Source organism: Dermacentor variabilis, chromosome 9 (assembly GCF_050947875.1).
Source record: "Dermacentor variabilis isolate Ectoservices chromosome 9, ASM5094787v1, whole genome shotgun sequence".
Taxonomy (NCBI): Eukaryota; Metazoa; Arthropoda; class Arachnida; order Ixodida; family Ixodidae; genus Dermacentor; species Dermacentor variabilis.
The window spans coordinates 101,415,186-101,441,254 of NC_134576.1; the positions used below are offsets into that span (position 1 = coordinate 101,415,186).

General features: G+C 46.3%; 1 protein-coding gene across 1 annotated transcript in view; it reads left to right on the forward strand.

The window, feature by feature from the left end:
- Window positions 1-26,069, forward strand: part of LOC142557181 (lysosomal alpha-mannosidase-like) — a 210,057-nt gene that overhangs the window by 143,969 nt on the left and 40,019 nt on the right. Inside the window, exons 31-37 of the mRNA XM_075668853.1 lie at window positions 503-652; window positions 4,735-4,795; window positions 5,183-5,222; window positions 5,662-5,731; window positions 10,342-10,485; window positions 13,038-13,163; window positions 14,943-15,143. Coding sequence (XP_075524968.1) covers window positions 503-652; window positions 4,735-4,795; window positions 5,183-5,222; window positions 5,662-5,731; window positions 10,342-10,485; window positions 13,038-13,163; window positions 14,943-15,143 — 792 coding nt within the window. The remainder of the gene's footprint in view (window positions 1-502; window positions 653-4,734; window positions 4,796-5,182; window positions 5,223-5,661; window positions 5,732-10,341; window positions 10,486-13,037; window positions 13,164-14,942; window positions 15,144-26,069) is intronic.

Below are 26,069 nucleotides of genomic sequence, written 5' to 3' on the forward strand. Positions count from 1 at the left end.
TATCAGTGTTACAGATCTGAAGCGCTCTTTGTCACGGGACTTTCTTAAGCTCCAGACGCAGCTTCGTCTAGGTGTTCATGCTTAATGCAGATTGGCATCGGTATACCATCGGTACTCGCATATGCGCGACCAACAGCATTGTGAATGTGACGAACACAGTGCCACGCAAATTGTTGCCCTTAAATTTTCATTTGTCTCCGGTTTAACGAAGTTCTCAATTTAAAGAAATTATTCCCGATCCTGCCAACTTTGTTAAATAGTAGTTTAAATTAATGCTCGCCAAAGCAGCTTTTCTTCACTCCGCTACAGATGGGAACTATCCTTTGATTTATCGTCTAGGTACGGGAAATGGCACAAAACAAAGCGGCAGATAAGAGTAAACAATAGGAGAGATGCCTTTCTGTGTACTGTGCCATTTCTACCAAGATGAACCTGTATTCAAATAGGCCAACAATTCGTATACTGTTCTCTGAAACCGGCAACGTCGTTTCTCTCGATGAAGGCCCTTCACTCTGACAAGTCGCGCTCCTGGCCCCTCTTCGAAGACGACCTCGTACCGTACACGGACCGACCAAAACACACGTGGACTGGCTTCTACACGACCAGACCTGGCCTCAAGATGATGTCGCGGTACGCCAACGGATTCCTCCAGGTGCGCTGTAGGGTTATCGGAGTCTTATCTCAATTTATGTTCATCATTATTGCTGCCGTAACAGCCGTTCATTCTCCCACGTTACAACTCTAGCGTTGTACAAAACAAAATAGGACCCACATACTTTCCGTGAGCGAAGACAACAGGCGATAGAGTATACCAATTGGAATGAAGAGTACGATGCGAAGCCACCGCACTTCATCGTTATTCTTTGTAGATCACCTCCACAATATAAAAAACAATCCGGATCCCAAGCACTCCGCGAATTTGTGGAATTCGCGCCCACTCCGCCACCATGGACAAACCGAGCCGCGGCATATCATGCCACAATCCATCTACCCCTAGTGCACAAAGCGCTTGACTGTTGTGCTAAAGCTTTGAGGTGTTTAAAGGTACAATACCCAAATAGAACCCCAAAAATTTTGACGACACATAAGCTTCACGTTTAAGAGTGGAACACGACAGCATTCGAAGATTCCTGACTGCTTCTCGCGCTTCTCAGCAACTGCAGCTTATGTAACCGTAATGTTTTCTGAGAAACGTTGGCGGCGAACGCAATGAACGAAAGCGAGGTTTCTGATAGAAACACTGCCTCTTGCGTGTCCCGATCCCGGAGGCAATGCACAGCCGCGTCAAGAAAATTGCATCATTTTCAGTTTTTTGTCATTGTTCCACAGTTTTAACATTTCAGCCGGAGAAGATTTAAGATAAGAGGCATGCGTTGTATTGAGGCATCCTAATCGTCTTTCGTTTCATGACATTTGTTTGTCGGCTGTCATTGTCAAAATTTCAACGAATAACTTTGTCAAGAAGAATGTAAGAGAAGGTATATGAGCAACTTTAGTGATAGTATGCCGTGGCAATATAACCCGCATATAACGCCATGTCATATAGCAAGACGTGACATATACATACACCTAAATATATATATACGAGAATTTTCCCTCACGGACAACGCCACCGACGCCGACACCGGATTTTCTTCAACACGGGGCCCTTAACGCTCGCGCGTTAAAAATATTTCGCGGATTTTCGGCGTCGGCGCCGGACGGTGTCACCTGGCGCAGGCATGCATCGTCAAGGATCATCTAGACAATGCGTCTAGGACGGTGATTGACACTCGCTCGGCGCCCAAGTCTGACCTTGCCATCTTCAATGGCCAACAGCAGAAGTGGCACTCAAAGAAAGAGCCAAGCACAGGTAACACAAACTATGGCCTCCGAGACGGCATGACGCCTCATTTAAATGAGCTTGGAGGTCACATACAGACCAAGTTTCTGGCATGACCATATGCACCAACTAGACTCTCTAAGCACTTTCAAGCTTCCGCTGTTGCCGTCCGCGAGGCGCACGTCTTGTAGTTGAGAGCCATCGATGAAACTCGTGAAGAGCCAACGTTAGGTGACGCCGCTTGGCGCAGACGCCAAAAATCAGTCGAAAATACGTTCCTTCTGGTTCGGCCATTAGGTGCTATCGTGGAGCACTCAAGAAGGACAGTCTTCCATGATCTCTCGCCGCCCCCTCTGCTCGATTGGGATGATATTTAGTGGCATCCCCTTTGAAGTGGGACGGGGAGAAATAGTCACCTAGCCTGCTTTATTTAATCCTGTTGTACTACATCTATCGCTATCTAGCCTTTTCCCTATCTAATGTCAATCTCTCGTATTTAAAACCTATATCCCTATACATTGTATCGTTACCAACGCTTGCAATGGCTCCGGTTCTATGAATACCTTCCCCGATTCTTTTCCCACCAATACTCGCATCGTCTCTTACTTATCTCGTATGGTGACCAGTTGATCGTTCCACCTTCTCTGAATGTGAAAGATTCTGTTAGGTGGACACTCCCTGCAAGTCTCGCTGGGTGAGTTTCCTGGCATTCCATTCCGATGTGCCGACTCGTTTCCCGGCTTTTTTTTTTTTTGGGAGCAGCCACATTGGCTCATTTTTGAGCGCACATTTGCTCCGGCATGTTCTTGTCCTCAGGCAGCCAGCTCCTGCCTCAAATAGCAATTGCGTTATCATGCAGTCGTTCCCTCCGTATTTTTCTCACCGCATTTGTGAATCTTCATCTTTATTTGTTTTGTTTTGTTTCCACCTTTCGCATCCATTTTACAGCGTTTCTCCGACTATTTTTTATCACTCTTGCTTGTCTATTCACACTTTTATTTACCCTGTCCTCGGATGCCAACTCTCTTCACCACTTCCTCCATTATGTGCCCACGCTTTTGAGGCACAGATATAAGTGCAGTCTAAAGTTGAGAGTTCTTTATTGTGCATAGTAATAAGGTTACAAATGTAGATTACACGTACATACCCGGCCATTTCATTTCATGCATGTTCCCTAATCTTTCTTCAGAACTAATCTTGCTCTACGCTTCTCTGACTTCAAAACAAGCCCAGCCCTTGTCACCTTGCACTAACTCATTTGTGATTTTACCGCAGACCTCCAGGCCAGTCGGCCCACCACCTTGTGGTTAATTTCCAGGCTCGGCAATGCTATTTCTGATTTACAGCACAAAATTGTACTTGCTAACGTTTGCGTTGGCACCGTTATTCCTTTCCAGACATGTGGCACGACCTCGTATTTATTGTAGGCCCAAAGTGCTATCTTTCGTTATGCTGCATTCCATTTTCCTTTAATTCTTTTATTTCTTAGTGGACTCGCGAGAAGGCCTATCCATCGTTTATTCATACACCCAGGTGTTCATATCGTGTATCGGTATGGCTTCCTGTTGAATTAATGCCATGTCATCACTCGCCCCTTCATTAAAGATCATGATTCTCGATTTCTGTATGCTAAACTCAAATGCTGCATTGCCACTCACTTTATAAAGTCGCTGTAAACGCCTTGCATTTTCCGCTAGTAGCACAATATCGTCTTCATAGATCAGCGCAGCAACCCTTTGTTGAACCATTTGCCAATTACGGTTGTAAGACATACCGAAACCTAATTCACTGCTTTCCAGACGTCCTTCTATGCCTTTTACATAAAGCGTGAACCATGGAAAGAGACAGAACATCTCTGCTTCAATGCTCGGTTAATTTCCACTACTCCATTACATTTCCAGCCTTCCCGTGCGATTTGCACTCGGTTGTTCCTATATATATATATATATATATATATATATATATATATATATATATATATATATATATATATATATATATCTACCTTAACAGTTCCACGAATTCGTCGTCTGTGTCGACATGCTTGAGAATATTCCCCAGAAATTCCCTATCTGCGTTGTCGTAAGCTAACGTAATATCTAGAAATTTTATTTATAAAGGTCTATTCTGAGCTAGTGAAATCTGTATGCACTAAGCTAGTACGAAGATATTATTCTCTAAGCGCCCGAGTGATCTGAACCTGTGGTGGCTGCAGGAGAGGCTTGCGGCGGCGAGAGGTGGAGGATCGCAGTCGCCTTGCACGCCGGAGCTCGCGCCGATGGAGACACTGAGCACGTGCTGTCCACGTGCTCAGTGTCTCCATCCACGTGAGCCCACGTGGTTGTCCCGTGTCACCTTCCTTCGTCCGTTGTCTTATTTGGCGCCATCGTTGTAATCTGATGGAGACAACAGACGTACGCCGAATCGGATTATGTCTATAGTCACATATACAGCAGCTACGGGTGTGCTGGTTAACGGCTGTTCTCTGCGAAATAACGCAATCTAACAGCAAACGCTGCCTAAATGTCACCACTTCAACAAGCGCACGCGTTCGAGCGCACTGTTCTATTATTAAAACCAATAGCCTTTGTTTTCGAAGCTTTCGACTATTCGCTTACATTGAGAACCGTCGTAGATGGTTTCTGGACAATTTTCCTTTTACTTTTCACGTGTTTCAGTTCCTTCTTCTCTATTCTTTCAATTTTACTTTACCCTTATTTTTACCCCAGCGTATTGCAGCGGACCAGAGGCCCCTCTTTCGATTAAACTTCCTTTCTTTTCTACCCCATTCTATCAACCTATCAATCAATCTATCAATAATCTCGGATCGCTTAAAACCTGAAACTTGACGTTTGGTATGTACAGGCATCGCTAACACACGCTTTTTTTTTTCTCTCACCATTGCGATGCAGGCTTGCAAACAGCTTTCGGTGCTCGGTGCTCAAGAGCAGTTCTCCAAGGTGCGGGATCTGCGTGAGTACGCCTGTCGCAAAACGTGCTTCCACGTTCACTTTTCGCTCCGAGTTAAGGCGGGGGTGACGCGTTCGCGATGCCCTTCACGTGAAACGTCGATATCTTGAAGTAATCCATAAAAACTTCGCGAATACGTCGCTCGACTTTTATGAAGTGCTGACGCATACGAGACGTCCCCAACCGTCACTACTACGCTCACCATCTGCGACGCGACGTTACATTGCACTAGTGGTTACATTACCAGGTCTATAGAAGTTTAGCAAGATCCTGCTCACCGGTAGCCCGTCTCCACCATCTATGCGCGAAACTACTAAGGATGACTTATATGTTAAGCTTTTTCCCATTTCTGGAACTGATTAATTGTTTCGCTTTCTTCGATCATTGCAGAGGAAGCAGTAGCTGTGATGCAACACCACGACGCAATCACGTAAGCGGAATTTCCCAGCTTCACGTGCATGAAGAATTTTGACATGATTGCTCATGAGAACGTTTATGCCGTTTGCGCGCGCGCGCGTGTGTGTGCGTGTGGGCAAGGGGGGCGGGGGCTATTTTCTTTCCGCTTCCATGGCGTAACTTGGTTTCAACAGGTGACTGTTGCATATGTTCAATGACTTGTCTGCTATTTCTGCGTTCACTCACAACTTCTAAGTCATTTGCAAGAAATAGACAAAATAAAGTCACAATAAAGCCCACCTAGCTTTACTGAATGCCAAGTGCATAAAAAATTATAATAGAGAGAGCAGTACGAAGAACGGATTGTGCCCAGGAGAAAATTCGTAGAACTTGCTTTTCTTTTCTAATTGACGTTTTTCTCAAGCTCTCTTTCTTCAGTGATCCCGACATTTTGTTTTTCTGCTTACTTCAAGGGGAACCTCAGTCAGCCGTGTTGCCAGTGACTACGCGGATATTCTCTCTCGGGGCATCGCCAAATGTGAGGCAAGTGTACAAAGGAAACCACGTACCCTATTGTTTATGTCTCTTGTAGGTCTGCTTCCTAGGATCGTGACACAGTTACTTGGAAGAAAATATTCGCTCTCATTAGCAATCCTCGGCCATGCGGGCTTACACAGAACAGATTCACCCTATTATGTGTACCTGTCGATTAATTAGGCCTCGCTTTGCGGTTTCTACCCACGTGGTAAACTCAGATGATAGAACAACCAGCCCGTAAAGGCATTGGTCTCGGCTTCGATCACCGGACCAAGACAAATTTTTCTTCAAGCACGAACCTTTCTTTCCAAGAAACCCCGTCTGGGTGCTTTGTAGCGCGCGCTACAGTTGAGTGGATGAAAACATTCCTTTTCATGAGCCTGAATTCTTTGTCCTTTAGGACTCCCTCAGAACTTATTTTCCATATTAAGAATTTTCTTGTATCGCTTCGAAATTTATGCACTACTGATATACCTGGTGAATTTTTCTTTTTTTAGACCGTGCAAAATTTTTACAAAACGCCGCTGGCACCTAGCATAATTCTTGTTATTGAGCTGCATTGTTCAATGAAATGGACATCACTTGCACGATGATGCAAAATGCGTAATCAATTAATTAGAAAAGTAAGTAACCAACACTTAAATTAATTACTTTACGACACATACTGCAACTTACGAATTGTAGCTGGTGAGTTCTCAAGGCGTATCCACTTGGAACAAATTTTCTGGATGACACCAGTTGTGATACAGTCATTCCCAAAATGCGCGACCAAATACGTGGGCGTTCCAGTTACTTTTGTACTTCAATGCATAAAACGGTGGTTGGCGAAAAAGTCAGCTTCACCCGACAGGCGAAGCATTTATTGCGATAGCAAATATTAGACAGCTACGCGAAGTAAGATTTGTAGTTTTATCAGCTGCATAAACTGCTGTAAACATTCGCTTACTAACTAAATTAACAATCGCGCTGTCAGGCACGCAGAGACAAACAAACACATCACACTCGATAACCGCGGACACTCGCTTACAGAACGCTAGCGGGATAAGAGCGGCAGCAGCGGCGAGCGAATTCTCCTTCGGGCTGCCTCTCGCTTCAACACAGCTAGAGCACACGAAGCCTTCAGCTATCGCAGGTCGGCTAGCCTTCGAGCCCAGCGCAGACCGCCTCCAGGATTGGACATAAGCGGACGCGCTCAGCCGCCGGAGCTGGAGTAGAAGGGGAGATGCCCGCTATAACCGCCCCCTTCCCCCTCTCTCCTAGCGCGCGCGTGAGCATTTCCTCACTCTCCCTCCCCCTTGTGTGAATGAGTAGACGACGCGCACCGCCTCCACCTTCCAGCCTTGCGAGCCCGAGAAAACACTGCTGCATCAAGCCACATTCCTCTTTAGCTCACCGCCGCAAGCTTTCGCTCGCACATACAGCATGCAGCACCTTTGGACTTTATACGAAACATCACGGCGACGGCGAAACCGATGGTGTAAATTTGCCTGGAGTGTGCACATAATTGATAATGCAATAAAAACTGTACTAACCGCGCATCTTTACCGCAAGTGCTTCCGAGGACAAATAGTGCAGACAAAGAAGTCAGTTTCGCGCTTAACGCGAAGCATCGATTGCGATAGAAAACTATTAGACATCTATACAAAGTAAGGATAGTAGCTTTAACGTCCGCATAAACTTGTAAACATTCGCTTATTAACTAAATTAGCAAGCATGGTGCGGGCTAGCGCGCACAGGCAGACGCGAACACATTCCACTCGATGTCGGCGGACACTCGCTGTTAAAACGTTGGCGCGAGGAAGCGCGGCAGCAGCAGCGAGCGAAGTTACCTTCGTGCTGCCTGTCGGTTCAAAACAAACTGAGCGGCGAGAACACCGCACGCACAAAGGTATGAGCCATCGACGAATTTAGACTCTGCCTTCAACGCAGATCGCTCTCGATATACGACCCGCGCAATACGCAGTTCCTGCCAGAGTACAGAATAATCTAGAAGCGTTACCGCTCCTGCCCAGAACGGTATATAGTGTCCAGAAGACGACCCTCACAACCACACGCAATAACGTCAGCTACCATGTGTGCGCCCCTCGTGTATTCTCTTTTTGTGCGCATGCGTGACAATGAGATATACATGTGAACCCCTTTCCGCTATTAAGCCGTTGTGTTGGCAGCGCTTGTCTTTGTCTTTTCTTGCTACGTGAGTTCTCTTTTTGTTTGCGCAAATTTTTTTCTCGTCAGCAATGCAAGACCAAAGTAGCCGAACAATTATTTCTCAACCACAAGTGTCATGGCGCATATATCGAAATCTGTGGAATCCTCAGAAGTCGTTCCAATGGCATATGCCTGGCAATGTCATCGGCTATAAATCGTAAATTGTGCTATTTGCCGTAAAGCAAATAGATAACAAGATAACCAGTGATTTTAGTTATTAGCCGATTACGCATTTCGATTTCTCGTACGGGTAATGTCTGCCGCGTCGAGTAATACAGTTGAAGGATTACAATTAATTACGCTATCTGCCACAGGCGATCTTTAAGAACTATTCAAGAACAAAAATGTAACAAAACACTCTGTATAACGTTGTGATATGTGCATAATTACAATAAATGAAAAAAAGACTGTTTACTTGTAGGAATGGGTAGGGCAAATTAATATGCTAAAGCACACAAGAAATCACGAAAGGACAAAGCCGTCATGAATACGCAGCTTCTAATACCCTTAATAGAGTGTTTTAGCTGAGCGCTTGAAGTCCGCTCCGCTCAGACCCGCGTATGCTAGCAATTTGCCCGCAACTGTTTAGCGGGAAAGCTTACTTAGCATGCGCAAAACGTTCGTGCCGGTAGCGGAACGAAGATCGCATGCCTCACTCCGCTGGAAAACCGATTGAGCGAAGTGTGAAGGCACGGTCACGTGACTTCTTATTCGTCTCGTAGCTAAGCTGACAGAGCACCGCTCGCGTCCTGGAGAGACGACCTTATCAAAAATTTCAGCGACTATTTAGCGGTAAATGCGAGATAAATGCATTAGCATTACGGCACACCCTTTCGAGGCACCGGATCCATTATTTCGACCGCGTCCACAACGTCACAAACTGTTGTTCAGAAGCTCACAGGACACAGGCGCATCGTCCGGGTCGCCCTCCTATCTTGCAACGTTAGATACATGGACCGTTCTTGCCGGCGCTCGCTTGACCTCATGCAGAAAGCAAACTTGTTCGCATGCGTGTGACGTCATTCTGCATTTGCTTTATAAATTGTATTATACTTCGGGGCAACCCTCCTAATAGAAAGAAAAAGCGGCGAAGTGCAACTGACGGCAGTCCCGAGCAGTCCACCGTCAATTGCACGACCCACACACACAAACACAGTTCTAAGCTCCCCCGTCCCCTCCATATACCTCTTCCACGTGACCGGCTGCCCACACTTAACATAGATAAACTATTTTTTCCACTTTGACTCTTCAAATGCTAACGAATTAAAAATGCGAAATCTACGCGATAATACGTAGTACTCGAGCGCGTGAAATGTGAGCACAGCTCTGCTAAATCGGTATTAGAGGAAAGTGGTCTTGCACTTTTCTGTGTATTGTTGGTCCTAGTAAATTTAAACAAAAATAGCTTAGCAAAAATGGGTGTTTATTTATCATTGTAGTGGCTTGAACAAAGGCAAAAGAATTAACAAAACCTAGCGAAATAAGAGGGAGTGAACAGTCAGTGCAACCGTACCGCTTTATTGATGCATATGAAATTAAACTACGTCCAAAAACATAACCACACAGAAAGTCCTGAAACACACCTAGTCCTGAAAATTAGGCTCCGAGAGGTGCGTGAAACCCACATCTGCACATATGTTACGGGGCCAGGGAGACACAAAGAGGAACGCTAATTGTCACCGTGACCCACCCGACTACCTTCAATCGATTAGTGAGTTTTCGACTGCAGTAAACGGGCATGTTTGTATTGGAAACCTAAATGCAGTCGTATTCCTATACTACTCCATTCGCTACAATTATTCTCGTAAGCCCTTGTTCCAAGATATCCGTCTGCAAATTTCCATCTCATTCGTATGTATTTGCGCGTGCAAGACCCCGAGGATCGACGAAAAATTTCTTCCGGGTGTGCCGCGGACTCACAGCCTGGTCGCATAAGTTATCCCCTGGCCGCATAACTCGTGCTTTAGCTTTACATTTATGTTTTATTTTATAACAAATTCGTAAACAAATTCGTTTTTATCACCCTGTATTTACCCGCCACACGGCGCAATGAAGTCGCCCTGCAAAGCCGAAGTGCTATGCCCCGCTGTGCTTCAAAAGTTCAAAGGGCAAAAAGCCAAAATACGGGTGAACCCACTTCATAGACTCAATCATAACAGTCGCTATATCTGCAAGTCTCTATTTAAAAAAAAAGAACATGAAAGAAGAAAAGAAGCTTGCAGCCACTAGAGAGAAAGAAGGGAAGAAGGAAAGGCGAGGAGGTTAACCAGACTGAGTGCAGTTTGCTACCCTACACGTGGTAAGGGGAATGGGGAATGAAATAAAAAAAGAGAGAGAGAGAGAGAGAGAGAACATGAGTCTGTACCGTATTTTCACATGCTAAAGAAGTGTAACGCTTATGGTCGCAGGAGGTTCTCAGCTCAGCCTTGTCTACTCTGTCGATGAGCAACGGACCCCTGCGCAGTCTTCGCGGTCAAGAGCGGCGGCAGGTTTTCGGCTTCTGTCATCGTCTCAACGAGAGCCACTGCCCTCACAGCGAGGAGGAGTCTGAGGTGCCGATGCGAAGCGCTTCATATAAAAAAAACAGGAACACTATGCACCAGTCGTTGCGTAATGAAAAGGAGCTGCCGCCACCGGTGCCCCAGCTACAGATGTATTTGTAGATCTGATTTTCTTTCATTCGTTTTTGTCACTCGTTTAAAAAATGTTACCGAATGTTCCTCCTTTTCATACACTTTCGGAAAACCAGGGCGAGTAATAGTAACTTGGAATTTTAACGTTTTTACCGAGTCGTATTGCTTATAACTATCAAACACCAGAACTTAAAACGGGACAAAACTCACTTCTGAGGTAAAAAAAAAAAAAGAATACTTTCATGAACAAATTCCGCGAACTTGATATTGTTACATATTTCCATATTATCAGCCGTACTATTTCCTCACAGTACTGCTTCCGCATTTTTTTATGAGTGTCCTATTTTTTTATATGCGCACTCATTGTTACTTTGGTTGTTTCCAGCTACCGTATAAGCGTCTTCGCTTACTATAATATCCAAGTATTTACGTGTCCTAATGAAAATTTGGCTGCATGTAAATAACTTCTAACTTGGAGCCATTAAACACCAAGGATAAGGATCCCAAGAGTGATCTATACGTCTGCATACTTCCATATTGGAAGCTGAATAAGTTCGAACTTGAAACGGCGCTTTAAATTTCGAAGCGCAAGAACCATAAGAGGCTCCTAGCTAGCAGTAGACGCATTAAATGGCAGCGGTAGAGGTAGCGGTGAAAAGCTAGCCCTTAACGGGCACATTACAATAGCTATTTGCACATCAGCCTTAAGCCACCGGGATCTTCGGAGCGCAATACGCAGCCGCGCCGATCAGCTACTTGAGATTCTAACCTAAAGCAAGTTGAGTAGGCAATAAGCTTGTCTCCAGCACACAGCAAAGGAGTCAAGAAAACGTTCGCCTTTTCTTATCTAGTCCTGCTAAATTCCTTATATGAAAGATATTGCCCTCGTGCCAGCGGAATTCATTCGTCTTGGCACACGGCCAATCTTCGCAGGAATACAATCTCGTAGCATTACTGCTTCAAGGTTTGTGTAATGCATGTCTTCGTATAATCAATTGAGAACTGGCACTGCTGGTAAGCATACACGGTTTGTCCGTCCCGCAGTGTTGCTATTCGGACCTTTCTCGTAACCATCATTTGCATTCTCAGCGCCGAAGTACGCGCAAAGGTACCAAAAGCACGCTAAAGCAAAAGGAATGGTCGAAGGAGAGTCACCAAATGCCGTCTCTCATAAGGCATTACCACCCGAAGTATGCTTTGAGCAATAAAGCTATTTTCCTCAACATATACAGGATATCGCAGGTATTTGAGAAGAAACACCAGAGTGAAGCAAAATGTCACTTCTCTTTTAAAAGAAACCACATACAAAGGTCGATTACAGAGATCGATTACAAATGTGACAAAGGTAGTCAACACAGGGCTACTACATTTCATTTGTTGAATTCGTTACCAGCTTTGATCGCATCCTAATTTCGGTTCCGAAGGCGTCTACAGGCGTTGATAAGGTGCCCTTTATGAATTCTTGCCACCGCGCCCACAAGTACTGCCTCTAAGAGGTCTTCCACATTGCGAGATTGCTGGACTCACTTTTAACAACGCCCTAAAGATCCATCCGATTCCAGTCCGGAGAGTTAAGAGATCAATTCTTTCCAGGGACCGTGCTGGTGAAAATTTCATTCTACTCATCTTTGATTGAAGCGATGAGCGTCGGTGCAGAGTCTTGTTGGGAAAATGTATGGTCATTGCTGGGAAACAGCCCAAGCCTCCACCATCATCTACATCCCTTCAACATACGCAGAAGCGTTGACTCGGAGGTCAGAAAGGAAAAAAAGGTGGCGTGGCAGCATGCGATCGTCACTTCTGGCGCTCTCGAATACTATATGGCAGTCGATATAAACTTGGTGTGCGTGACGGTAGAGCCATGTTTCGTTGCTGTGGTAAAGCCATCTGCCACCATTCAGAGAGAGAGGAATATAGGAAGGCAGGGATGTTAACCAGTCAATAGTCTGGTTGGCTACCCTACGCTGGGGGAAGGGAGAAGGGGAAGAGTGAGAAGGAAGAGAGAAAGTGTACAGCCGTGTGGGGACAGTACGGGAGCTAACGTCGCTCGCGCAAACCAGACGTTCTGAGAAAGCACCATTCAGAATCGTTGAGATCTCCAAATCACTGCGGTCGGCGGTAAACGAAACTGACACAGCGTGTCGTTTCAACTCATTCTTAGGGCTGAATACCGCCCTCTTGATGCAAATACTAGATAAACGACGTACAGGCAATGTTGGAGCGAGCCCAAGAGTAACGGTTAACTCTTAATTTCTCAAGAAGTTGTTGCATAATGGCTACGTTCTCAGATACGTGCCGCATCCTGTAGTGTAAGGGCACCTCGATCCACAGTCGCGAAGCCTGCGCCCCCGACGTTCAAAATATATTAGCGGCAAAAATACTATCAACGCGGTGCAATAATAGCTGACATGCAGCATACCATCAACACAATTGCAAGTGAGTTTGGTTAAGGCTTGCTGCGTCACTCGCAGTTTACAGTCATCGTGTACAACCCGGCAAGTGTGGGCGTGTCGCCGTACATTCGGCTTCCAGTAGACACCAACCGAAGCTCCAGCTTTACCGTTAAGGGACCTGGCGGCATCCGAGTTGAATCTCAGGTAAGCAACTTTTTTTCTTTCTTTTCTCAAAGATTTCCAGAAACGTCAGAACATAAAAGGCAATCAAGATGGAATGAATCCTCTTGAATCAGCCTGTCAACGTTTACATTTTTTCGAGCAAATCAAAGCCAATATTTGCAACCACTTCGCGACACCTAATGCCTCTGGAGTTCCAATTTTTAGACGACTGCGTATCATTTAAGTTAATCGTGTTGATCTAATAAAGTACAACTTGTACTGTATGTTGTAGATGCGTATATTTTCAGTACACTTGTAGCTCGTATGCTAACTTCCTTTATACGTAATGTTGAGATGCTCTACAGTGCTACGGCGTTTGAAGGTATGTAAAGAAGTAAACACACGAAGTTATATAGGATATGGTGGGCTCTGTGTATTGCGTGATAGCGGGAGACAGTGCAGCGCGTGTAGGTGGAGAACCTATAGAGGGCGTAGGTGGCGCGAAGAGTACTGAACAGGACAGCACGTGCACACGCAAAGCTAACTTGTGCAGTTGGCGATGCGCAACGCGTGCTCCCGCTCCCTGAAGAGGAGGGAGAAAAGTTTATACGTGGTTAGAAGGTGCTAGACCCTTTTCTAGTTTACTGTAACCTAGCGAGTGCGAATGACACGATTTTGTAGCGAGAAACTATCGGAAAGATTAGCAGCGACAGACAGGGCAGAAAGAAGTAGAGACAGAACCTCGCGCGGGTACTGCTAGAGGCACATCACTTTCATATCAGGGGTGAAACTCGTGTTATTCGAACACCGGTTTCGTTATATGATGCGGAAATGAAATTTCCATGGCTAAATTAGAGCGTGAACAACTGTGACAAAAGCAAAGGCACAAGAAGAGACAAGACACAGCGCCGTTGAAATTAAATCGATCAGAATCGAAAAATGGGCGAGTCGGTAAGGAAGCATATACTAGTGCCGACGCCGCTGCGTACTCGCGCTGTGATTGGTTGGCCTATTCAACAAGAGAACAGCCATGCCGCAGCACTCAGGGCCACAAAATTCGGCGACGTTCGCAAGAAACGCTTCACTTTTAGAAGCGCCATGGAAGTATACTGCGTATACTTCATGCATACGTCATGGCGCTCATGACGCCAGCGTTGTGGGATGCAGCGTCTACCGGGGCACTGTTCCTTCGGCCCAGCAGCAGCTGCCCTAAGCGCTGCGTCGCTACAATATGTCGCATCCAAGTACAGTTTTAGAACACCATCCGAAGAGGTTCGGCGCTACGCTAAACCTTGATATCACTACATATGCTTCAACCTTAGTGTGAAACTGCCAATCTTTTGCCATTGAAACACGAGGAGATGGTTCATTTATCCTTGCACGCACGTGGAGATGCTGCTTCTGGCATGCAGTATGGTGGCATGTTGAATTTAATCCTGGGGTTTTACGAGCCGAATCCACAATTTGATTGTGAGGCACGCCGTAGTGGGGGACTCCACATGAACTTCTGACCACCAGGCGATCTTTAACGTGCCTGCAATGCATGGTACACGAGAGTTTTCGCGTTTCGCCCCATCGAATGAGGCCGCCGCGGCAGGGGACTTCATCCTGCGACCTCGTGCTCAGCAGGGAAACAGCACAGCCGCTGATCCGAAGCGGAGGGTTCGGCATATAAGAAATGTGCTTTTTCGCATTCGTAACGTACCCACCAATAGTAATAGACGACGTTAAAAAGGCGATTACGTCCCTCCGATTTATTCAGGTCTCGGGGGGATAATCGCGGACAAACCGAAGCGCGCAGCTATTTCGTGTCATTTGCAGGTGGTACAACTGCCCCGGCACCCAGAATCACCGGGCGTCGAGGCATTCACGAACGCCACCGCCGCGCTGCTGTTCCAGGCGCTGGTCAAACCGCTGGGATTCAGTGTGTACAAGGTGGCATCTGCTCCCGAACCAACTCCTTCGCCGGCGGCGGGCAGCTTCTTGGAGCTCGATAGGCCAGCCACCTTCATCGAAAACAAGGTGAACCAAATACCGGGTAAATGCACTTGGCTGCGAGTTGAAGTTCATAGGTGGCAGCACAGTCGCCGCATTAGTGTGGTGGCAGGCGGCGCGCATCGAAATGTGCACGGCGCGGCACTACGCTGTGGCTGATTTGAGCTGATTGTTTGGTGAGAAAATTCGCGTATTGCAGCGTGCGCTGATAATATCCGTACTTCCAATGCCATATTTTAGCACGAAACGCACAAAACATTCCAACAGGAGAAAAAGCGCCAACGTTCTTGTTCCGGTACTTACTAGATGCTTTTTATTGCCGGTTCTACTTGCCTTCTGCCTAATTCTTGCCCTACTGTTGCGCAACTGAACGTTCTGCTGTTTTTTTTTTTTTCACAGGTTAAAAAGATGCCTGTACTCCCGTACAATGAAGGTCAAGTATAGCGATATTCGCGAACTACTTTCTCTGGCAACGAAGGGAAAGCTACGAAGGCAAAGCGCGCACGAGTGAGAGCACTCCTGAAGAGTGCCACATGTACATCGGCATTAGTTTAGGCTGGGGAAGTGAAAACAAAGATACCTCATTTGCAACAGCAAAATGAGCCAAAACAAACGGCTGATAGTTTAAGTTGCTTAAGTTTGCAGCTTTTCCCTTCAGCGTATGCAGGCAAACGCGAAACCGTAGCGCGTGGAAGCAGCGTCGATTCGGCGTCGGTCCCGAGAAACGAAAAGCGCTGTCGAACACTGCCGGACTACGTGGCGCAGTAACACATGTGCTGTGGATCCACCCCCCGTAGCTTTCGTTTCACTGCCCCAGAAGGCTGCCCGAGAGTATAGTTAATGTGACGACTTCAGAGTCTGTATGCATTCGTTTCCATCTTTTATTTCTTTTTTCGATTCCCTGTCAAATACGATATAATTCCTAAGTTACATTAAGCTAGGTACGTCACTATGAATGACAGCACCAGTGTCAAGATAGACCCGTTTTTTTTTTTTATCGCACCAACAGTAAAAACGCAGCATTTGGGCATAAAGCCGTCCTTACGTATACGAGTGACGCTTGATAGCCTCAGGTACAGCTTTCGGTGGCGAGGAGGCTGAAAAGCGTCAGGCTGTCTTTGTTGGGAGACTCAAACACGCGTAAAGTAGAACGGGTTATAAGAAAGTGATAGGTGGGGGTGAGCGAGTTCAGATTAGCGCGCTTCGGGGGGAAACTGATTCAGGAAGTGATAGCGAAGGCCAATCAACATACGTGGGAAACAATGAAGGAGAGGCACCTAGTGGTGATAATGTGCGGAATGATTGACGCACTGCAGGAACGGGGGACAAGGACTGCGAAGCAAATAGTCAAAGGGGTTACCGATCTGCAGAACGCTTTAAAAAAAAGTGCAAATCGCAGTGTGAACGGTGCCAGAGTTTGAAAATGGAAACGAAAGGGCAAAGGCATATGAAAATGAAAGGGCAACGTTTGCAGTGAACAAATTTTGCACGCTAGCTCAGGCAATGAATTTTACAGTCTTTCACATCAAGTGAGAAGTCCGCCGAGCCGGCCACGAAGGCGCTTTTGTGCGTGACGGGCTACAGTTTAGCGATAGCGTAGCAACACCGGTTGGACGTCGATTCACGGCACGCGCAGTGGTTTTTCTGGTGGGCCCCAGACAATCAAGAAGGTAGATTAAGCGTTGAATTTAGCGACACATCAGCTATGAGCAGAATTAGGCCACATATATTTAAGAAAAGACGCACAAGTGATACCTACAGAGACGGTAAATAGAGAGAGAAAGCAAGGACAGGAAAGGCAGGGAGGACAGCCAGACGAGCACCCGCTTTGCTACCCTACACTGGAGGTGGGGGAAAGGGGAAGAGCAAAAGACGGAGAGAGCGAGCACTAAGGGCGTGTGGGAGGATGCACCGGGACACTATAAACGGTCTATTAAGCCGGTGCACTTCAAGTAGTGTGCTAGTGTACGAATCGCTCTTCGTGCACGGTAAAATTTGTTACATAATGTTGCACGGTGGTCGCAAACAGGAAAAACTGAAACAGGAAACGCATCTACGAGATTTGGAGCAGCCGCCTATTATTGGCAACATTGTATGCGAGGGGTGCAACAGAATGACTGGGTCAAGGAAAGGGGGAGGCATCGGCGAGCTAATTAGGCGAGGTATCAAGTGCCAAAGGCTAAAATAGACATGTAATGAGCACTTATGAATTAGCGGCACATGGGAAGGAAAAAGACACGTGGCTCGGAGTAGCTCCCCTATGGACAGGTAGTGATAGCAGAGATCAAAATAAAGAATTGATTGATTACATTAGAAGTGATAAAAAACGAGCTCAATAAGGTAGCCCAGGTGGTATTAGGAGTTATGCAGGTGCACATGGAGGATATTATTATTATTATTATTATTATTATTATTATTATTATTATTATTATTATTATTATTATTATTATTATTATTATTATTATTATTATTATTATTATTATTATTATTATTTGTTTTGAACATATATACACATATACACAGGTAACAGGAAAGGGAAAGCGAGGAGCAGGCTGGCAACTGCCACCGGAAGGGGCACAACGCCTGCCTACTCTTTTGAAGGGAGGCGACAGCAACACAGAAATGGAAGATAGGAAGGAGGGGAGGAAAAGAAAAAGGAAAGGAGAGCAACAGGACAAATCTAAAGACCAAAGTAGACGACTGCAACAGGACAAATCTAAAGACTAAAGTAGAACTCTGCAGCCGGAATTAAAGTGACGCCGCGTCGAACAGCCTCCACAATTATCAACCACGTCCATGGCTAGTTCGCTATGCGGCTGATTGTGTTCTCCACGATGAGACGCCAAGTAGAGCTGCACGTAATTACCGTTTCACGTAATCACCTGCACGTAATCACCGTTTCACAATATACACTACAAGGTGTTTGAACCCGCCACCTCCCATCATCGAAGGAAGAAGGGTTAGGGTACAGTACTGATCACACACAGTAGGGCCGGTCACTGAAGGTCACGCTACAACAGAATGTTGAATGTTCATGCTACAAACGCTACACTACACTACAAGGTGTTTGAACCCGCCACCTCCCATCTTCGAAGAAAGAAGCGTTAGGGTACAGTACTGATCACACACAGTAGGGCCGGTCACTGAAGGTCACGCTACAACAGAATGTTGAATGTTCATGCTACAAACGTGAACCTAAGTTAGTTAGGTCTATAAAGGTTAGTAGGGCGCGATGGGCCTGATCACGTTTAGATGCACAGCCACTGGGGTATAAACATTCCTCGAGTGTCGCACACCGCAGGCCAAGGAGATGATAGTTTCTCACTAGCGACATGCGCTGCGCACTGAAAGCGGGACACTCAAGTATAAGGTGCTGAAGTGTCTCGTAACAGCCACAAGACGTACACAATGGACTTTCCGCACGCCCTTGTCTGTATAAACGTTCGTGCACGTTCACGCAACCAACCCTCAGCTTGAGCAGTTGTGCTCTAGCGCGACGAGGCAAGCCTCGACCACGAACACGGGGCGGGAACGTTCCATTTGCGACGCGCTGATCTGGATGCTGCTTGAGTAGGTGGCGACGAATCAGCAGACGAGGGTCATCAAGCTTGCACATAATTTCTGGGCAGTCACAGTTGTTATGAACGCAACTTGAAGCGAGCTGATCAGCCTCTTCATTTCCGGCGATTCCTACGTGTGAAGGTATCCATTGAGCAACGAGAGATACCCCACGTGAGGTAATTTTGCTCGCAGAGTCATTAATGCTGCGCACAAGTGGACAATCAAGCTCACTGCGTTGTAACCTGCTAAGGGCAGCACGGGAGTCCGTAAAGATGACAACCTTCGATGTAATTAACTCATTTTGCACGTATTTCAGTGCAACATTAATCGCTGCTAGTTCCGCAGTTGTTGACGAAGTTGGATGAGGTATTTGAAAGATACGTCCTACTTGAGTTGAAGGGCAGTAAAAAGCTGCAGAGGCGCCTTGACCGTCGTTGTGTACAGATGCATCCGTGAAAACTTGAAGATAATCTGGAAACTTTTTGAACAAGTGAGACTGAGCCAATTGAAATATTGCCGAAACAGCCATATCAGACTTTTTGTGCATGTCAGGGATTGTGAGGAAAATGGGGAATACGTGTTTCGTGATACCTTTTGGAGGCGGAGATGTATCTGAAGCAGCATGTTCAGAAATGGTAGTGATATCCATAAATAATGCCGCCATTTTTCCCATGCGAGATGATGGGCGGTGAATCAGACGATCAAGGAGCGATTGAACATTCGATGCGCGGTGCAGACGCTCAATGGGATACAGAGCTCTCTGATCTGCTTGCAGCCTCAGGGGTAACTGATGCGCTTCAGTAAATAATGCAATAGATTGCGCCTCACAAGGTAATCCAAGTATTAGTCGAAGGGCAAAGCGATGATCTCGCTCCAGTTGGGCCATCAAACTAGGTGGTATGTTCAAAATTGGTAATGCGTACAGCATGCCTGAGAGTACAGATGACTGGTACACCTGAAGAGCCGTTGTTTGGTCGCAACCAGCACCTCGAGCAGTTAAGGCGGCCACATACTTAAGAAGGGAGTGCGATTTGCGTCGTACAGATTTAACGGCAGGACGCCAAGAGATGCGATCATCCACAATTAAGCCCAAATAACGGTGTTGTCGCACCCAGTTTATAGGCGTTTCGTCAAGATACAGTCGGCTCATTGTTCGACGAGCGCGTTGTTTAGGGTGATATGCTATTGCAGCCGACTTAGCAGGTGATATGAGCAGGCCAACTTCACCTAAGTACTCCGAAGTAGCGTTGAGAGCTCTTTGCAAGCTTGCACGAAGCCGCGGACCAAGGTGCGAAGGGCCGCTTATCCACAGAGCAATGCCATCTGCGTAGACAGCTATGCTCACAGGGAAGTCAGTGTGTCGAGGCAAACGACTTGGAAGCGCGGCGAGTGCCGCGTTAAACAAAAGCGGTGATAATACGCTGCCCTGTGGAACACCACACTTCACATTTCGGTATTCACTAGTTACTCCTCCGACACGCACTTTCATCCGGCGCCCCGATAGAAAATTGTGCACAAACTGGAGCAGACGACCCGAAATTCCTGCGGTTGCAAGAGCGAAAATAATCGCCTTATGCGGAACTGAATCGAAAGCTTGCTGTATGTCTAGGAAGAGCATGTAGGCGGAATGCTTGTTTTCTTTAGCAAATTCGAGTGCTGAGACAAGGTCTGATATGCTGTCCAGAGCCGAACGGCGGCGACGAAAGCCAGGAAAAATTTCAGAGGGAAAAAATTCAGCTCCTCTAGCCTGACATCTAAGCGAAACAAGACCATTCGCTCCATTAACTTGATGATGTTTGAAGTTAGGGATATTGGTCGGTAGGACTTCAGGTGCCTTGCCGGACGCCCGGGCTTTAAAATTGGTATTACAAACGGACAATTTCCACTCAGCAGGGATTACACCGGTTCTCCATACTTCGTTATATTCGTCCAATATACGGTCATTGAAACTCTTATCAACATTCCGCAATGCTTGGTACGTCACACCATCTGCGCCTGGAGCAGTGCGGCGTTTGGAGAGGCTCAGCGCGTGTCGCAGCTCCTCAAGAGTGAAATCTGCCTCGTCCATCTGGCAAGCTGGACCGTAGGAAGCGATTACGGTGCTGTGACTTGTCAAACAAGGAAGGTCGCTAATTGTGGTGTCACTGGATTGAGAAGATACGAAAATGTTTGCAAATGCCTCTGCTATTACTTTTGGTGACTGGCCAGTCGCTATGCTCAATGTACCCGTAGGATTCTTGCAGATTTCAGGAGTGCGGAGAGCCTTCAGTATGCGCCATACATTTCCAAAACCACTTCCAGTATGCAACGAACTACACAAAGCTTCCCAGCTCTTGCGACGAAGCTGTTTTGTATGCCGCCGTATGGCTGCATCAAGGCGATTGTATATAGTCCAGTCGGTGCGTCGTTTAGAGCGCTGCGCCCGTCTATAAGCGCGCCGTCGACATGCGCGGAGCCGCAAAAGCTTTAGATCGGGATTTGGTTTGCCGATATTCCGTCTTCGTTGTACTGTAGCTTTTTGTAAGCACTCACTCATAAGTTTAAATAGGCTGTCTTGAGATGGTGCCTCTGAGATCAGCTGTCGGAACTTGTCCCAGTTAGTAACTGTATAAACGACATCCTGGCGCCCCGCAGTATGTGTTGGTGTTAACCAAATGGGTAGGTGATCTGAGCCCCACGGGTCGGGTTCACATGACCAGGCTAAGCACACATCTCTCGTTGTTATCGCAAGGTCTATTGTGGAATGCTCCTTTCCTCTACCAATAAATGTAGGTGAACCGTCATTCAGTATTTTGAGATCATTCTTGACAATGAACTCGTTAATTTCTGCCCCACGATTGTCTTGGGGACGGCTACACCATCGTGGATGGTGGGCATTAAAGTCCGCGCATAACACAAACGAGGCACCACACCGAGACACTAAGCACTCAAGTAGCGACGTATCGGAAGAACGTGTAGGCCTGTTGTATATGCTTGCCACCATCGTACGCAAACCTCTGAGGCTCACAGTAACAGCTGCACACTCAAACTCATCGTCACAGATGCCGTCTGGGTCAATAACCGCGAAGTCCAAGTCAGCACGAACGTACACTGATGCTTTTGAAGCATTGCGCGTATGCGCCGCCTCCACACACTGGAAAGAGCCACAAGCTGGTTCCGCGCGCATCGAGTGTTACTGTGGACACCCACGAAGCCTGGTAATCGATATTCGTCTTTCCTTACGTTAGTTTCTTGAAGCGCTACAATGTCTGGTGGAGTCTTCATAGCGACTAGTCGAAGGACTAAATCAGCGTGCCGCGGTCGCATCGACCTGACATTCCATTGCAGCACGAAGGGGCGAGGCTGCTGACAACTGTTAGAATTGTTTCCGGTAAAACGTCTAGCGAAGGCCGTCGAGGACAGGAACGAGTGCCTCCAAAAGTTGCTCTGCTGCTGACGCTGCGGGTGTCTGGCGACCGGCGATTAGAGATCTGATGACGTTGACAAGCATCTTTAGAAGATTGACAAGTTGCACATCGTCGTTGGCCGATACCGGTTTAGGTACTGTGTTTGCAGTGCTTTCCACTGTGGTCGAAGTCTTTGTAGATACTTGTTCCGGCGGTTTCGATGGAAGCGCTGGCCACGATGTGTCTGAGAGGCAGAAGGTCCACCCCCCTACTTTCTGATGCGTTGTTTCTTTGTCACTCTTTGAACGCGCTGCTTTTCCAGTCGCTGGGGCAGCACTACGGCGACGGGAGCTCTCATCTCCTGCTGCCTTCTTTATGGCTTTCTCTTTTAGTGCCTTTAATTCATTCTTCAATGAGGGACATCCTTTATCCGTTGCCACATGTTCACCATTACAGTTAGGGCACCGATATGCCTGACATTCACAGGAATCTACATGGTGATTTCCACCGCATTTGGCACAGACCAGATCTCTGGTGCAAAAAACCCTGAACATGACCAATCTTGAAACATTTATGGCATTGCAAAGGCCGTGGTACGAAAGGTCGAACAGGATAGCGCACAAGACCAGCTTTTATATGACTAGGCAGCTTTCCAGAGGCGAGAAGTATCTTCATGCACTTTGACGTGCCCAGCCTTCGAACGCTAATTATTTTGCATGGTGGCGTGCAAACGATCATGGTCTTAAAAACGTCGTCTTTGAGATCCAAGTCCACATCAGATAGGACACCAGCTACTATATTTGTATCCTGTGGTATGTAGGGACGCGTGTGGACCCCACAGATTTCAGACAAACCAAGTAGAGTTTGCGCCATCTTATCATCAGTCGTTTCAACGGCAATGACATTTTTCCAGGGGTTCACGCGAACCTCTTGGATTAGTCCAGGGGCAAGTTTGAAGAAGAAATCATTAAGTTTTTGTCGAGAGATGGCATTCAGGCTTACCATCGCGTCGATGGGAATGAAAGCTACTGTCGTAGTCTTGATGGTGCTGTATATGATAGTCCCCTCACTTGAGGACGACGCCGGAGGCGTCCGTCGTGGGCGGCGGTGCTTGACAGGTATGAAAGCATCCAGATCTTCCGATCTTGAGTCAGAAAGCTCGGAATCAGTAGCGTCGGACCCTACTGCCGAACTGAGCCGCTTCCGAGCCGCGGGCGGTCTATGCTGACCGCCAGGCGCGTCCAAGACCACATCTTCCATGGCAAGCTCCGCGGGGAGGATCTCCCAGCAGAGTAGAAGACTTCAGGGTGCAGCACAAACGTCGTTGCCTGTTACTGATGCACAAAATAATGTAAACAGAAAAAAAACTGCAGCACCAGAAGAAAAACCAGCAACCGAGCACAGTAACTTCGTCGTCGTCTCTCCGGAGGATATAGGCGGATATACGGATTACAACGCTTCTCTAGTGCTGCATATGTGCGTTTAACAGAACTTTATAGTAAACGTGGAGAACAAGAGCCATGGACAGGTAACGTGACAATGCGGAAACAGGCAGTGATGTATCGACTGCGCCTTAGTCTCAGAAACAGTCTAAGAACGACTAGACCGAATGATGATAGATGAACACGGAAAAGATAGCCTGGGCAGCGATCATAAACGTTTAACCTTCAGATATGGAAGAGATACTAACGAGAGACACGAACCAATAGCACCAGAATTTACAAATTTTAATGAAAAGCAAACGAATATTGCAAAAAAAACAAGAAAATGGAGGCGTTTCCTACAACAGTCAGGGAATATAAGGAACTGACAGACGTTATCCAGCAGAAGATCAGACAGACATGGCAAGAAAAGCGTTGGATTGCAAAGAGAAAACCACGTAAGTGGTAGAACAAGGAAATAAAGCATGCTATATAAGTGCGTAAGCAGGCGTCTGAGTATCATCGAGAAGCCAAAAAGTACACAATGAAGAGGTGCTCCTTAGATGTAATACATACCGAGAGAACAAAAGGGTAGCGAATGAGTTCAGGAAAGAGAAAATTAAATGCGCAAGTGAACATTGAGTGCATATCATTAGAAAATGAGACAAAAACGCACCAAAAAGATTCTGGAACCATGTAAGTTTACTAGGAGCTCCAACTAACAATTCGCAAATGGCTATGAGCTTTGAAGACGCGAAGGAGACGATGCGCTGCGGTACATCAGAGACATTATCAGGAATAACTTCGGCATGAAAGAAGGCGTAGTTCAGACTCAAGAAGATCCACCAGTAACAGAAAAGACGGATCAAAATTTTTCGTAGGAAATTTTTACTGTAAAAAGAAAAGCAGAAGAAAATGTCCCTAATAACACGGCTGCCGACCCGATGAAATCCCAGCACAGCTAATCAACAACTTCGGTCGACAGAGCAACGCACTGCAGACCGTTGCACTAGAGGAAGTGATAAGAACGCAGGAAATTTCGGTCGGATGACGTGAAAGCAAAATGAACCTCATTGACAAAGGCAAAGGTGATAAGGATAAGACGAGCCCGTACAAGCTAGCTTCAATAACGTCGGTGATATATAGATTGGCAATGAAAGCCACAAAATTGGAGCTGTCGAAATGAGCGGGAGAAAATGGTGTACTGGAGGAACTATTGAATGGGTTCAGGTCGGTCAGATGCTTAGAGAATATATTTGTACTAACTCACTGCATAGATATTGAAGTACCTCAGAGCAGACCTTTATGGATAGCATTTCTAGATATTAAAGTCATTATGCAAAAAAGAGGTGAGGCGTGCAGACAGGACACAAGAGTATAGAAGTGGACAACACGAACGCCGATCTTTTTTGCATGCGGCGTTCGTGTTGTCCACTTCTCTACTCTCGTGTCCTGTCTGCACGCCTCACCTCTTTTTTGCATAATGAATCCTTACCAACCAGCTCAGCTTTCTGTCGTTCTAGATATTAAAGGAGCCTACGACAACGTAGACAGGTAGTTGTCATTGAATATTCTCAAGCACGAAGCCATAGATGATGATTTGGTGGAGCTTCTGAGGGAGATATATAGAGAATTCTCACAAATTGTATGGGAGGACCGAAAATCTAAGTAAGTGGTGGAATTTCACCAAGGACTGACGCAATAATGTCCTCTGCTTCCATCGTTCTTCACACTCTGTGTTAAGTGTATAGGAAGACGACTGGAAGACAGTGAATTAGGGTTTGATGCATCCCATATATATATACGTAATAGACAAATTGGACAACAGAAGCTTCCTGATGTATGCGGACGACATTGTGCTACCAGCGAACAGTGCAAAAGATTTACAGAAGAATATCTGTGGCAGCGCAGAAACAAATATAGGCCTTAAGTTTAACGCTGAAGAATCGGGGATTATGATCGTTAATGAAGAGACGAGTAATTACATGGTGTCTATTCAACAGCAAGTCATACCCATAGTCAAGCAACGTAAAATACCTCGGCGCACACATAGATGAAGGAGAGATTTACTCAAGCACCCACCAACATAATCTGAAGATAAAGCGGAAGCGAAATTCAGCAGTAGTGAAACAGAGCACCTTGGGGCCACAATAAATATGAGGTATTGCATGGAATATGGAAAGGAGTAATGGTGCCAACGCTAAGGTTCGCACATGTTATTATGTGCTTAAAATCAGACATCTTGTCGGGGTAGGAAGTTGACCAAAGATTCGTAGGCCGGTCGCCTTTGGTAGCCCACGGTTAAAACCACAAATGAGGCAGCACAGGGTGACATGGGCTGGACCGCTTTTGTAGTCGGAGAAGCACAGAGCAAAATTAGTTTTGAAGAAAGACTCGGGAACATGGATGAAAATAAATGGGTGGCTAAAGCGTCCGGGTACCTGTACCTGAAAAGCGCAGACAGAATGGAGGAAGAGCTCAAAAAAATTGCCGACCAAGTACAGAGTAATTGTCCTGTACATGCCTTTGAAGATTTACAACAATGGGAATAAACAAATTAGAATAGAAAACATGTACGATAACAC